The sequence below is a fragment of the Somniosus microcephalus genome, chromosome 5 (assembly GCF_052327205.1).
Source record: "Somniosus microcephalus isolate GS21.2 chromosome 5, FLI_Smic_1.0, whole genome shotgun sequence".
Lineage (NCBI taxonomy): Eukaryota > Metazoa > Chordata > Chondrichthyes > Squaliformes > Somniosidae > Somniosus > Somniosus microcephalus.
This window is the reverse complement of record NC_140991.1, coordinates 92,441,929-92,457,748: the sequence shown is the minus strand read 5'-3', so window position 1 is coordinate 92,457,748 and position 15,820 is coordinate 92,441,929. Positions and strand designations below refer to the sequence as shown.

Below are 15,820 nucleotides of genomic sequence, written 5' to 3'. Positions count from 1 at the left end.
GTACCATAGAATCCATTCAGAATGTTAGGGGGCGATTTTCTGATGTCGGAGGAGGTGGGTTTGGAGGCGGGAAAGTTGGGAAATCAGATTTAAAGAGGTCGGGTACGGAACCCGCCTCCAACCCGCCTCCGTGGGATTTTGCCGGTGCCGGTTTTGGAGGTCGGGAAATGATTCCGCCTCCAGCTGGCCATTGCGCTATTTAACATCTTTAAATGCTTGTTAACGGCCTCTCTAAGCCTATTTTGAGAGGCCCTTGTGATTTTTCCAGCATTTCGGCGTGCTCCACGCAACTCCTGAACCACGCCAGGTAAACCTGGTGGGTTGACTCGTGGGTGGCCTCCTCACTGCTGCAGGTCTAACAAGACATCATTTATTGCAGCAAGGATTACTTGCAGGTGCCAGACCGTGGCTTTAAAAGGTCTCTGAGTACTTTTAGAAGGCCTTCCGAAGTCTCAGGTGCTGCAGCTTGACTCCATCAACTGTGGGACCTCCTCGGAAGACCCTCTCCCCACTTGCAATGAGCGCTTCCCCAAAGGAGGCATCTACAAGCAGCATGGGAACCATTCATTTTCTTTCTGCATGGACCAGGCAGAGCCTCAACCTCCTGCTCAGGCAGCTCAGCAGCAACATCAGCAGGAGCCCTAACCTCCTGCTCAGCCACCTGATGCTGCACAGGGCAGAAGGCACCAGCGCATCAAGGCACCTCGCCGCAGGAGATACCCCCGACAGAGGGTTTACAGACAAAGGATGAGCTACCTCAACATGAGTGAGCAGCAGTGTAAAGGAGGTTGAGACTTTCGCGAGAGATTGTCCGAGAGATCTGCAGCCTGCTGCAGCAAGACCTGGTGCCCAGTGGAACGGGTGGACACCCCTTACCAGTGGCTGTCAAAGTCACCACCGCACTCAACTTCTTTGCCTCAGGCTCCATCCAGGGATCATCAGCGGCATCTCGCAGTCAGTCGCCCACAGTTGCATCACCCAGGTTACCAATGCCCTTTTTGCTAAGGCCCACAATTACATCCAGTTCACAAGGGATCAAGCAAGTATAACCGCCCGTTATTCGCAAATATGGCAGGCATGCCAATAGTGCAGGGCATCATAGACTGCACACATGTGGCCCTTAGGGCGCCCTATCACAACCCAGCTATCTTTGTCAACCGAAAGGGCTTCCACTCCCTCAACGTTCAGTTGATGTGTAACCACAAGAAGGAGTTCTTGCATGTTTGCGCCAAGTTCTGTGGAAGTTGCCATGACTCTTTCATCCTGCAGCACTCTAGTGTTCCTCCGCTTTTCAATCCACCAAACCAACTTAACGGATGGCTCCTTGGTGACAAAGGCTATCCCCTGAAGAAGTGGCTAATGACGCCGATCAGGAGGCTGAAGAGCGCTACAACGCCAGCCACACTTTGACCAGGTCCATTATAGAGCAAACCAATGGGTTGTTGAAGATGCGCTTCCATTGCCTTGACCGATCGGGTGGAGCCCTGCAGTATACACCATACAGGGTCTCCAGAATGGCCGTGGTCTGATGTGCACTGCACAACATCGCACAACGTCATGGCTTGCAGCTTCCTGATAAGTAAGCGGCTCAGTTCCAGCCCTCCTCAGATGAGGAGGAGGCTAAGGAGGAGGAGGATCTGGAGGAAGAGGAGGAACAAGAAGAGGTCAGAGCGCTGGTGTATCGACCAGCGGCAGCAGCAGCACACGAGCACATGGCTGCCAGGGATGCAAGGGATGAACTTATCATGGCCAGATTTGCATAGGTTGCCCAAGTTGGCACATGTCCTTGGCTCCATCCTAGGAAAACATTGACAATGGACATGACTCTCTGGCCTCCTTTCACTCAGGCCACCAACCTGACAACGCAAGTGTGGCGGTGCCAGCAATGTGGAGCTGCCTAAGACGAAAGAACAGATGGCATAACGCCAACATTTTGGCTTCAAATCATTTTAATGCTTTCCAACAGGGATAGCATTTCATCAATACACAGAAACAGTCTCCCAATCTGCACACAGATCTGGAGGTTATATCCCTTGCCAGCTGTACCCACACAGCCTTGGTTTCTTTGGCAGGCCTCTTCCTCCGAGATGAGTGGAAGAGCACCTCCATGCTAGCTGTCACCCCCTCAAACAACATTTGCAGCGCCTCATCCGAGAGCCTCAGGTAGGCCCTTGCCTTGGAATTGGACATAGGTTTCTCAAAAGATGTTGGAGGTGGTGCAGGAGTTGCAGAAATGCTATGGAATGAGCCAAGGGAGCAAGAAGTCATAAATTCAGACTGGAAAAGTGCTGTCAAGAGGTGAGTTTCAGTCCCAAAACACTAATTGAGCAAGGGCATCCCACACCTCTGAAATCAAGTGGACATTCATAGGTTTCAAAATTTTGCAATTTTCCCATCAGTGGAGGCGAGTTTCAAACTCATCCAAACTGAAACCTGCCTCCATCTCACCTCCAGTGGGAAAATCGCCCCCTTAGTGCTCTTAATGCTAGTCCATGTTCTGTTTTATTCATTTTAAGGGAAAAAATCAGAACTAAGCAGAGGCTGTACAGACACTTTAAACCATTGAGTCACTTACTGTTGGTAAGGGATTAGCAGTGCTCTGCTCAGAGTACAATTTTTGACCTGAAAATGAATAAACCAAAAAGAGAATTAACATTAAGTGTGCTAACATTTTGAGCAGAGCATCAGTAGTGAGTCTAAGAAGCTGATTAATCAGCTATTTAAAGCACGACTCAGTATTTAGCGTCGCTACTCAGTAGATATCAGTCGCTTATAGTGATCATTTGAGTTACCTGGCCAAGTTGATCACCATAACAAAATTCTACTATATTGATATGTGCAGAAGGTAGTATAGCTTTCTCGACCTTTCAGATATCACTTTTTTTATTAAAATGGAAAATGCTGGAAATATAAAGGCCTATCAGCATCCCAAAAGAGTAATGTTTGGGTAATGTGGTACCTTTATCAACCTTTTTGACAATCATTTTTACTGCGGAGTTAGTTCAATCAATTAGGGTGGTACTGCATATGGTAGTTATTGTTAGATATCGTTCATTAAAATTTTAGTTTGTCACTAATTTATGAAGCTAGTATTTATCAAAATAGTTCACCATTAATTTTAGTCAATAATGTTTACAGCACTGTACGCATATACTTATATAAGCCCTTTTTCTGTTCAGGAGGTAAATTTCGGCATGCTTCATTGCTCTGAAGGGAACCTACTTCAAGGGCTGGAGAGACTTCTTGCCAATATAATGGTACCTGCACTGCGATCTCAAGAGGTAACCTCCCCTAAGTGATATCCATGGCAACTATGGTTGCAGGCTTTTTCTAGAATGATCCCAATTGTAACATTTTGTTAATCTTCCTCTTTGCATGGAAGAAAAAAGTAAATTAGGCAGACAGGTTTTGCTCACATTTTATGAAATCTATTAAAATGCAAGTTTATTTATGTTAAAGTAAAACATATTAGTTTATAAGGCAAAGCCATCATCAACTACAAATTATTTATGAATAAACTGATGTTATAATTACATCAATCTTTCAACTTGATTGCCAGCAACAACTTGTAGTGCACCACACAGACATCTGCTGTGGGCACAGAAAAAGATCTAAAAACTGAATGAATGGTTCCCAAACTAACGGCTGTGTTGTAGGAATTGCCAAATTCCTATCTGAAGTACTGAGACCAGGCAACTCTGGTAATTAAACGATGTTTAATACAAACTGGTGGAAGTAACAGTTAAAATGCAAGAGAACTAAACAACAGGTGTTTGCTTAAGGCTGACTCCACAAGGGCTGATTCTGGAAGCTTCCCCGCTGACGTCATGACGTCATCACGTTTCCCGCCATTGGGAACGTCACGTGACCTGCGTGATGACGTCATCACATTCGGTCTACATCTCAAAGGGACCACGTTATTTACATACAGCAAACAAATACAGGTACCGATTCACTCTGTTAAAGGCAATTATGTACATACATATAAGAGTCCCTTGGTGGCTCTGCCACAGTGTAATATTTCTTATGACCTCTGTTAAAATAGTGGACAGAAGATTGTTACACAGACACATTGAGGTTTTGTCTGTTAACATTACCAACAGTAATTTCCAAGTGTAAGAGTATTAAATGTTCACTAAACATGAGCTTTTGTGTTTTCACTGAAGATAGAAGCTTATTATAAAGTGAACAAATAAATACCCAGCTTCATATAAGTTAGACAAGTAAAAGGTTTGTTTAACAGAGACTTTTATAAACTTTTTATTTATTCATTTTCAGGATGTGGGTGTTGTTGGCAAGGCTAACATTTATTGCCCATTCCTAACTGCCCTTGAGAAGGTGGTGGGCTGCCTTCTTGAACCACTGTAGCTTGTGTGGTGAAGGTGCTCCCACAATGCTGTTAGATAGGGAGTTCCAGGATTTTCTCCCAGCGATTATGAAAAAATGGTGATATGTGTCCAAGTCAAGGTGGTGTATGACTTATAGGGGGGCTTAGATGTGATGGTGTTTCTATGCACCTGCTGCCCTTCTAGGTGGTGGAGGTTGTGGGTTTGGGATATTCTGTCGAAGAAGCCTTGGTGAGTTGCTGCAGTGTATCCTGTGAATTGTACACACTGTAACCACTGTACACCTGTGGTGGAGGGGGTGGATGTTTAAGTTAACGGATGAAGTGTTGATCAAGTGGACTGCTTTGTCTTAGAAGGTGTGAGTTTCTTGAATGTTATTGCAGCTGCACCCATACAGGCAAGTTGAGAGTATTCCATCACACTCCAGACTTGTAGGTGGTGGAGAGGTTTTGGGAGTTGGGAGGTGAGACACTCACCTCAGAATACGCATCTCTGAACTTCTCTAATAGCCACGGCATTTGTGTGGCTGGTCCAGTTGAGTTTCTGGTCAGTGGGGGATTCAGTGATGGTAATGCCATTGAATGTCAAGTGGAGGTGGTTAGGCTGTTTCCTCTTGGATGGCCATTGCCTGACACTTGTGTGGTGCAAATGTTACTTTCCACATACCAGCCCAAGCGTGATGTTGTCCAGGCCTTGTTGCATGTGGGTATGAACTGCTTCATTATCTGAGGAATTGCAAATGGAGCTGAACATTGTGCAATCATTAACAAACAGTTCCATTTCTGATCTCATGATGGAGGAAAGGTCATTGATGATAGTTGAGCTTAGGATTCTGCCCTGAGGAACTCCAGCAGCAATGTCCTGAGGCTCCAACAAGCATAGCCATCTTCCTGTGTGCTAGGTATGACTCCAACCACTGGAGAGTTTTTCCACTGATTCCCATTGACTTCAATTTTACTTGTGCTCCTTGGTGCCACGCTTGGTCAAATGCTGCCTTGAGGTCAAGGGTAGTCATTTTCACCTCACCTCTGGAATTCAGCTCTTTTGTCCATTTTTGGAGAAAGGCTTTAATGAGGTCTGGCGCTGTATGGTCTTGGCAGAACCCAAAATGCGCTTTGATAAGCAGATTATTGGTACGTACATGCAGCTGGATAGTACTGCTGATGACTCCCTCCATCACATTTACTAATTATTGGAAGTAGGCTGATCGGGCTGTAATTGGCTGGGTTGGATTTGTCCTGCTTTCTGTGGACCTCCTGTTATGCTTATTGCACATTGTGGCTCAGAGGAAGACAGTCTCTGTGCCAAAAATGGATACCCTCCTCTGTTGCACCTCTTCCCGCAGACCATTCATTCAAATAATCCTCACTGAAGGGGGGATGTTCTGCAAATCCTTTCATATCTGCTCTTAAATCTAGAAAACAAACCACAATGTTAAAATAGAGCAGCAACCCTTCTAGAGCTGCTGCCCAAATGATTCTCTGCCTTGTCTACTTCTTATGTTAATGGAAACACGCACTGAGCAGATTCAAATGATGATAATGTGCTGATCTTGCTGAATCCGGTGAGTTCTGCTTTCTTCTGCAGTGCTACAATGGATCACGGGAGCTCTATTTTTGCTTAGGTTGTTGAATCAATCCATTTTACAGAACCTAAAAATAGAGCTCTAGTCCTACAGTAGTAATTTGTGCTCAAGTGCCTCATCACCTAGGTTGGGCTTTTACACCAGTGATCAGTACAATATATTTTATCGTAAATGCTATCAGCACTGTAGTCATACAAAATCAGACCAGGAAATTGTATTTTGACCAAAATCCAATACACACAATTACAATGAAAGACTTTAATACAACTATTTCTCTTTAATTTTTAAACATTTTTATTTTAAAGGGTTTGTTAATAGTATTAACTTTTTTTTGTTGTTCTTCTACAAATGAGCAGAATTGGGGATCTGTTAAAGATGGACTAAAGAATGCTCAGATTCAGGAGTTCCTTGAGTCCTTAGACAAATTTGTTAGCAATTTGTCCTCTGCCAGGAAAAATATGGAGCGCCAAGTTATTCTTGAGGAGGTGGCTACAGGCTACAATATTGATGATCTGCATAGTCCCTCAGACTATTCAAGTGCAGGTATCAAATATGTTTTTATTTATTACTGTTCTAGCTTTCGGTTTTCAACTCTATACTTCTCATTATTTTCTCTTTATAATTTAGGACAGTTTAATGTAATAATATTGAGAGTGTGTGATATGTATGTTATTTATGTTCAGTAAATCATTAATTTATTATGGAAGATTTACATTTCAACTTCTGTCAAGATTTCCTGAAAACTCAAGTCTCCAGAATTTTAACCCTTTGATGCCTGGGTAGCTTCATTAAATTTAAAAAAAAAATAGCTTTTAGTCAAAGAATACTGTACATTAACTCCTATTTAATACTATTGTGAGAAATATACATAAAGTTACTTTGGGGTAAACTTTCATCCCACTATTAAGACACGGGCCCTGAAAATCCATGGGCCACTACCTCAGGATAGCATCTGCCAGTGGGGTTGGCAGGAGGGCACTAATTTACATGGGGCCAGCAAATGCCTGTGGCACTACAGACACATCTCTGCCATCCGCCTGTCCATGCAGCCAGAAAATCTAGTGCACACCCACTATTGCGGAGAGGGGGCAAAAGCGCAGGCCCTCCAGACCTCTTCTTGACCCAATGTGCAAGGGGGCTGATCCAATTTGTTTCCTCCCATTGCCTGAACCCTCCTCCCCATCCCAACCACCCACTCCAGTAGGGCCCACTTGTGTCCATCTGGAGTGCAGCATTTATTTCCACATATCAGCCTCCAGAAACTCCCACTGTATGGAATCCTGGCACACTGCAATAAACCCAGCATAGGGCCCAAAACTGTAGAAGTGGAAGGGTGGGGTTAATAAATAAAGACTAAATTTACAGATACACTCCTACCTGTTTCTGTTGACATTTCAGGAACCATTCCAATTTCATGGACAGAAGCGATTCCCTTTGAATTGATGTGTAACTGAGCAGGATGGTGGGTGGCTGGTAGATTAGATGCCAGGGCATCTTATTATTACAGTCTAGTGCAAGGAAATCGCTGTCTGAGGCACTGAAAGTAAAGCTCCTGTCCAGCATTTGGATTTGAACAACATCAACCTTCTCCTAATCCATGGGAGCCCTGTCTGAACCTGTTCGTGTTAAACATTGTGGGATGATGTCCCCCATTATGTCCACTTGTTTACTGCTGTCCTGAGGCCCTCAGTGACAACAGGTTGCGAGCCACACATTGGCTTCCTGAGCTGCCCCTCCCTCGAGCTCAGGGCCATTATCTCCGAGTCCTGGTTGTATGAGAGCAGTGCTTTATAGAGCGACAACAGGCCTGCTGGGCCCACAAAAGCGGACACCTCCCCAACATGGTCCCAAATGGGGCTTCATCTCTACAACCATGCAATGCAAACACAAGGCTGTTAATGGCGATTTCAACTCTGGAAACCCGCATAAAAGCTCTGGGACGATGCAATAAAAAAGAAATGAAAGGCAAACATATGTCGGTGTTGTGGTCCTAGGATGTTCTCCAGCGTTGTGAACTTGGTCCCAGGAGTCAGGACCCCCGAGTGTCAGGAGAACAAGTTTCCATCATTCATTCGGAGTTTGCTGCTCCAGGTTGGGTGTTGAGCGCTGCATATGCTAGAATCACAGAAGTCAATATTGAGTTTGATTTTAACTCCCTGAAACTGGCATTTATTGGGCGGTAAAGGCCTCAAAATGGGGTGGGTAGACTTACCGCTCCGTTAACTCCGCTCTGGCCACTGCCATCTTGAAAGAGACCCATCCCTCGGTGGCCGCAGCACCCATCTGAAACTGGCAGTTGGCCTCTTATCCGTGCAAATCAGTGTTCTCATGACATCGATAGGACCCTGATTACAATTTTAGTGCATGCTCCGCTCATGTGTCCATTATGTGCGCTCTGCCCATATGTACAGTCCAAGCAGTGGCCACAACATTTTTTTTTAAGATTTGTATTTTGGCGTAGTTCGAAGGAGCAGAAGTGCCCTTCCTGGCTCAACAAAAATGTTGAGGGCCACTACTGGTCCAGGCTCACTCCCCCCCCACCTCAGCCTCGCCTCCTCCCCCTCCTAAGACCTACCTGCAGCTGCTGCTGGCGTTCCCGAAAGCCAACATTCCTGTGGCTCAAAACCATTGAGCTACCTCGGGGCATTCTTTTGGTGTCTGCAGCTTGCCAGTCGGATTCAAATGAGGCCTGGGTCTCAAAATCATGGTTGCCTCTTCACCACCAGAAATGAACTGCCGGCTGCCATGCTCCACTGGTCGGCCGCCGAAATGTTAAAATCTACCCAGATCAATCTTCATACCGGAGATTGAAGGAGTTTGCCATTTCATGTCGACGTAAGCGGTAAGCGACATAAGCTTTTAATGCTTTTAGGGACTTAAGAAATTTGTCCACTTAAGCAGGCAAGAGTTTATGTCAATGTCAACATAAATGGTCAGTTTTTGGTTCAAATTTATGGGAAAGGACTTCACGTTTTTGTCGACAGAAGTGGAATGTTGAGATACATTGGTTTTAGCTGAGTGGATAGAACTGTATGAAAAATGTTGTTTTATGTTTAGTGCCTGCAGAGAACAAGGGGAGCGGAGAAATTGGTGAGAAAGTGAAATGTACACTTTCAAGCATATAAATTTGATCCTTTATTTTTGGAAAAGTATTATCAGCTATGTTGAATAGCACAACATCTGTGTCAAAGCAATATTGTATGCCTTGTGTAGAGAGTAAAATGTAGCTCCACTGCCAGGTATATAGGATCACAGTTAATCCTTATGTTGTATTGTTTGCTTTTACATTTTACACAGTTTCTGGTGTAATCCACAGTTAATGGTACCACTTCAGATACATAACAGTTGCAAATGGAATTAAGAGTTGTTTAATTATTTTGCATTGATATTAAATTTCCTGGAATAAATTAATCTAATTTGGAATTACTTTTTAACTTCTAGCTAAGAACACTGAATTTGTGGAGCAACTTGAGAAAGTGCTGATGTCATGGACTAAACAAATCGAGCAGGTCTTAGCTGAAAGTGAGCAAATGAGAAAGGAAGCTGATGATATTGGTCCCTCTGCAGAACTGGATCATTGGAAGACCAGAATGGCAAAGTTTAATAGGTACATTTTGATATGGTGCCAGTTCATTCTATTTCTCAGTTAACTGTTACCAATTGTTTATCTTAACCTATAACTTGGTGAATATCTGATTAAGAATGGGACTAAAAGGCTGAGATTTTCCAGGGGGGTCAGCGGGTGTGATCGGTGGCGGGTCGGGTGGGAAAGTGTTTTTTTTCCCCTCAGCGGGTTGGGACCCCGCTGTGAACCTGCCACCACACACCTTTGCCAATGTCTGGCCTGTCAGCGCTGAGCAGACCCGACACGCAGTGGTGGGGGACCCAATTCAGGTAATTATGACCTTGTTTAGAGATCATTAAGAATACATTTGATCTCACCCTTTGATTTTACGTGCTCAACCATGGGGTCCTTGCTGCTCTGGGAGCACGTCTGTTAAGCTGGGGCGGGAGGTGAATGGCCATTGAATCAGCTGATTACTTGACAGCTTGAAATGTGACATAAAAGCTCCTACCTCACAGCTTTTCACTTTCCAAGCTCAGAAGCTGTTGCTTACTGCATTTGGAAGACAGATTGAGCTTTATGCCAGTTGCAAGTGTTTGGAGCAAACTCTCTATCCAGTGTCACCTCATTGGAACAACCTTTCTCACCACTGACAGATTACTACTGTCATCGCAACTTCAACTGCCATCTATTCCATCAGCATGGGTGCCCTTTATACTCTCTCACCTTGGTCCTCAGAATCCCACCACGATCAGCCCCAACACCACCAACCTTCTTCACAATCAACCGATGCTAGCACAGGACAGAGGGCATCAGCACCTGACCCTGTTGCTGCCCGAGAAGCCAGGAATGGCCAGATTTACTTCACTTGATGCTGTACGCCCTGGCTGCCACATGATGCGTCAGGTTGGCACCACCCCACACCAACACCATAAAGCATCCCTGCAATGCCCAAGCCATTCCTTTCACACTCATCACCATTATGGGGGGTACCGTTATGTCTCACCATTCACTGCAACTCACTAAGCCACGTCCAAAGGTGCACACAAATCTGTCTAAGAATGCATATGATGCATTGCTTCAACAACTCTTGAACACCAACGCCCCTCCGGAACCTTCTTCCCCTTCACTTTCCTCTGACCCCATCCCTTCTCCCAATCTCATCCCCTGCCGCGTTTTCACTATCCCCTCTGACCTTCCCCTCTCTGACCCTGAACGATCAGTCCTTAGCAAATGCCTGAGGTTCATCCACTTACGCCCACCCCTCAATGAATTTCGAGCTCGGCATGATTCTGAGCTCTTTTTCCGCCGCCTTTGCCTCCATGCCCTCTTCTTTGGCCAGGAGTCTTCCCCCCGCACGGCTGACTCTTTCTCCCGCTTTCAGAATTCTTGTTCAACCTAGACCCCTCCCTCTGGCCTCTTACCCTCTCTAGATCTTTTCATTGCAAACTGCCGGCGTGACATCGGCCGTCTCCATTTCTCTGCTCCCCTCACTCACTCCAACCTACCTCCCTCTGAACTTGCAGCACTCCATTCTCTCAGATCCAACCCCGACATTGTCATTAAACCTGCTGACAAGGGTGGTGCTGTTGTTGTTTGGCGAACCGACCTCTACCTAGCGGAAGCTGAACGACAACTCGCCGACACCTTCGCCTGGACCATGACCACATTGCCGAACATCAAACCACCGTTTCCAAGACTGTCACCGACCTCATCTCATCTGGAGATCTTTCCCCACGGTCGCCAACCTCATAGTTCCCCAACTCCGCACAGCCCGCTTCTACCTCCTTCCCAAGATCCACAAACAGGACTGCCCTGGTAGACCCATCGTTTCAGCCTGTTCTTGCCCCACGGAACTTATCTCTTCCTATCTCGACTCTTTTTTTCCCCCTTGTCCAGTTTCTTACCACCTACATCCGCGACTCTTCTGACGCCCTCCGTCACTTGGACGTACAATCCCTCTACACCTCCATCCCCCACCAGGATGGCCTGAGGTCGCTCCGCCTCTTCCTTGAACAGAGGCGCAACCAGTCCCCATCCACCACCACCCTCCTCCGCCTGGCTGAACTTGTTCTCACATTGAACAACTTCTCCTTTGACTCCACTCCCTTCCTCCAAATCAAAGGTGTGGCTATGGGAACCCGCATGCATCCTAGCTATGCCTGCCTTTTCGTGGCGTAGGTGGAACACTCTTTGTTCCAGTCCTACACAGGTCCCCTCCCTCACCTCTTTTTCCGGTACATTGATGACTGTATCGGTGCCGTTTCCTGCTCTCGCCCTGAACTAGATAATTTAATTCACTTTGCTTCCAATTTCCACCCTTCCCTCACCTTCGCATGGTCCATCTCCGACTCTTCCCTTCCCTTCCTCGACTTCTCCGTCTCCATCTCTGGGGATAGGTTATTGACTAACATTCCCTACAAGCCCACTGACTCCCACAGCTACTTGGGCTGCACTTCCTCCCACCCTGCCTCCTGTAAGGACTCTATTCCATTCTCCCAGTTTCTCCGTCTCCGCCGCATCTGCTCTGACGATGCCACCTTCCATACCAGTGTTTCCGATATGTCTTCCTTTTTCCTCAACCAAGGATTCCCCTCTGCAGTGGTTGACACAGCTCTTAACCGTGTCCGTTCTATCTCCCGCACTTCTGCCCTCACCCCTGCCCCTCCCTCCCAGAACCACGATAGAGTTCCCCTTGTCCCCACCTTTCACCCCACCAGCCTCCACATTCAATGCATCATCCTCCGCCATTTCTGCCACCTCCAATGTGATCCCACCACCAAACGCATCTTCCACTCACCTCCCCTTTCAGCATTCCGTAGGGACCGCTCCCTCCGCGACAACCTAGTCCACTCCTCTATTGCCCCCAACACCCCTTCCCCTTCGCCCGGCACCTTCCCGTGCAAGCGCAGGAGATGCAACACATGCCCTTATACTTCCCCCCTTCCCACTGTCCAGGGCCCCAAACACCCCTTCCAGGTGAAACAGCGATTTACTTGTACTTCTCACAATTTAGTATACTGTATTCACTGCTCACGATGTGGTCTTCTCTACATTGGGGAGACCAAACGCAGATTGGGTGACTGCTTTGCGGAACACCTCCGTTCAGTCCGTAAGGGGGACCCTGAGCTTCCGGTCACCTGTCACTTTAATTCACTGCCCCATTCCCACTCAGACCTCACTGTCCGCGGCCTCTTGCATTGTTCCACGGAAGCTCAGCGTAAGCTCAAGGAACAGCACCTCATCTTTCGATTAGGCACTTTACAGCCTTCTGGACTCAACATAGAATTCAACAATTTCAGATCATAACATATATATATATATATATATATTTTTTTTTATTCACACTTTTGTTCTGTTCTTCTCTCCCACAGTGCAGCTGTCTTCCATTCTGCCAGCGCAATTTAGCAACTTCATCTAGAGCCATCCTTTGTTTCTTAACCTGTCCCATTACCATCCTCTTTTGCCTTGAATATCTCTTAATATCTCTCAATGTCTCTTAATCTCTCCTGCCTTCCAGCCTATCACAGACCTTCCCTTTTGTTCTTTCATCCCGTCCCCCTTTTCCATCCACTACACTTGCTTAAAAATCTGTTCCATTTCCTGCTTTTTTCCAGTTCTGACGAAAGGTCATCGACCTGAAACGTTAACTCTGTTTCTCTCTTCACAGATGCTGCCTGACCTGCTGAGAATTTCCAGCATTTTCTGTTTTTATTTCAGATTTCCAGCATCTGCAGTATTTTCTTTTTGTAATGCATATGATGTGATGAGCGGCACAGCAGGATGAGGTTGAGTGTGGCTTTGCAGTAACATTTTGTGATCTACTGAGATCATTGAAAGGTTTGCGCCACTGCAGCCAGGTCCTCCTGACCACACCGCTGCTTGTGCCCTCTATGCAATGTGCAACCAGGCTGCGTTGATTTGGGAAGGTGTCTTCCGCCCATGGGAAGGTAAGAGGACCTCCCTGAGTGCTGTGACTCCCTCCATAAGCATATGGAGGGAGTCATGGGAGAGCCTGCGTGCAGCCCTGTGCCTTTGTGCAGCGATTGTCAGTGTTTGCTGCACTTCAATGCTGTAGCATACTGACAGCACAAATGACAAAATAAATTTGGACATGGTCCCTTTAAGGAAACCGGCTGATGACAGGTCATCAAATGTCACCAGACCCGCTTCCTCGAATTGGCCAGGAAACGGGCTGCGTGGGCTTAAAAAGCCCCATCAAGGGAAATTAATTTTCCAGAGCAGGATGGAGCCAGCAGCAGGGTCAGAACCCGCCAGCGATGTCGCCCACCATGGACATGCTGAGTTCAGCAAAATCGCGGTCCACGTTGTAAAGATAAGTGCAGACAGGGATGCATCTGAAATACCTCGGTGCATAGTTCTGAGGCCTATTCTGTGCCTGTTTCACACCGATCACCTCTATAAATATTGCGCCATCAGATAGAAGCCTGCGCACATATTGTGCATAAGGCTCAAACCCCAATTATTATGTTACTGAAAGTGTCCTGCCCACAATTTTACTGGAGTGACTGAGAATACTTTATTTGCAATGAGTGCTTCAGGGGAGGTCTGTCCCAAGATTTTTCCTTTTTGGATGGCCCTTTCCTTCCAATCGTTTCACTTTGTTCCTGCCCTCCACTTTGCTTGGTCTTCAGTGATCAATGCATCAAAAGGGTTGTTGTGCCTTTTTTTGCAAAATGGTAGCACATTTAAGTTCAGGCAACAGCCTTTCAGTAGCTGCTGGTGCTTGAGATCCCCTCTGTGGCACTCCCAGCATCCTCGTGCAAGAAACACAGAGTTAGCACGCAATTAAGAAGGCAAATGACATGTTGGCCTTTATTGCAAGGGGATTGGAGTACAAGAGTAAGGAAAATTTGCTACAATTGTACAGGGCTTTGGTGAGTATTGTGCACAGATTTGGTCTCCTTCATCTGAGGAAGGATATGGTTGCCTTCGAGGCGGTGCAATGATTCCTGGGATGAGTGGGTTGTCCTTTGAGGAGAGATTGAGTAGATTGGGCCTATACTCTTTGGAGTTTAGGAGAATGAGAGGTGATCTCATTGAAACATGTAAGATTCTGAGGGGGTTTGACAGGGTAGATGCTGAGAAGTTGTTTCCCCTGGCTGGAGAGTCTAGAACTAGGGGGCACAGTCTCAGGATAAGGGGTCAGCCATTTAAGACTGAGATTAGGAGGAATTTCTTCACTCAGTGGGTTGTGCATCTTTGGAATTATCTACCCCAAAGGGCTGTGGATGCTGAATCGTTGAGTATATTCAAGGCTGAGATGGATAGATTTTTGGACTCTAGGGGAATCCAAGGATATGGAGATTGGACGGGAAAGTGGAGTTGAGGTCGAAGATTAGCCATGATCTTATTGAATGGTGGAACAGGCTCGAGGGGCCGTATGGCCTACTCCTGCTCCTAATTCTATGTTCTTATGTACTTTTATCTTAGCAGTTTAATCACTTTGTCTTTGGGTGAAGCCTATAATGAGAAAAACAGTTTAAATGCTTATTCACAGAATGAATATTTTCATGAGTGGGTCAAAATAGCTTTGATAAGTTCCAGTATATGCAGTATATATAATCAGTGCAACTTACAGGAAGATAAACTAGGGAGGTTCCACAAAGAAAACTTCCTCTGCTATCCTTTTTTTTCTAGTTCAGGCAAGTTACTTTAGGTTGTGGTCTTCAGACCTGTCAGCCGCTTCCTTACAGATAATTTTTCAGTTTTCTAACCAAAATATAATTCTGTGATTTCTATGGAAAACAAAGAGCATTAATCAATATTTCTGCCAAGGAAAATGCAGAAGTCCTGTTTAAACTCTCAAGAGCTTGTAATAGTTATCCTGAAATAAATAAAGTTTGTTTCTGATAAAACAAAGCAGTGAAAAGAACTTTATTTTATTTTATGTCAGGATAACCGGCGGTGGAACTATTACAAGTAATGCCTGAATTTGATGTAATATTCTACAAGTATCTAATTAATCAGATTTAAAATTACCTGCTTGGACTTTATACTTAATTCTTTTATGTTGAATTATTTTATTTGCCTTGTTAATGTCTCTCAAACTGTGTTACTTCCAAATCCTCTTCCAGTTTTAATGATTATCCAGTGTTTTGGAATCAATATGCACTACCTTACATAGGGTCAGGAATAGGCCATTCAGTCCCCTTGAGTCTGTTCCGCTATTCAATTAGATCTTGACTGATCTGTAGCACCACTCTATTTAACCAACTTTGTTCGATATTCCTAACCTAACAAATCTATTGATCTCTGCCTTGAAAATTTCAATTGACTCACTACAGTTTTTTTGGAGGAGAG

General features: G+C 45.5%; 1 protein-coding gene across 1 annotated transcript in view; it reads left to right on the top strand.

Moving 5' to 3' along the window:
* dnah5l (dynein, axonemal, heavy chain 5 like) overlaps positions 1–15,820 on the top strand; it is a 450,024-nt gene that overhangs the window by 26,172 nt on the left and 408,032 nt on the right. The window contains exons 7-9 of the mRNA XM_085987988.1: positions 3,180–3,281; positions 6,288–6,474; positions 9,373–9,538. Of these exons, the coding sequence (XP_085844114.1) occupies positions 3,180–3,281; positions 6,288–6,474; positions 9,373–9,538 (455 nt within the window). The remainder of the gene's footprint in view (positions 1–3,179; positions 3,282–6,287; positions 6,475–9,372; positions 9,539–15,820) is intronic.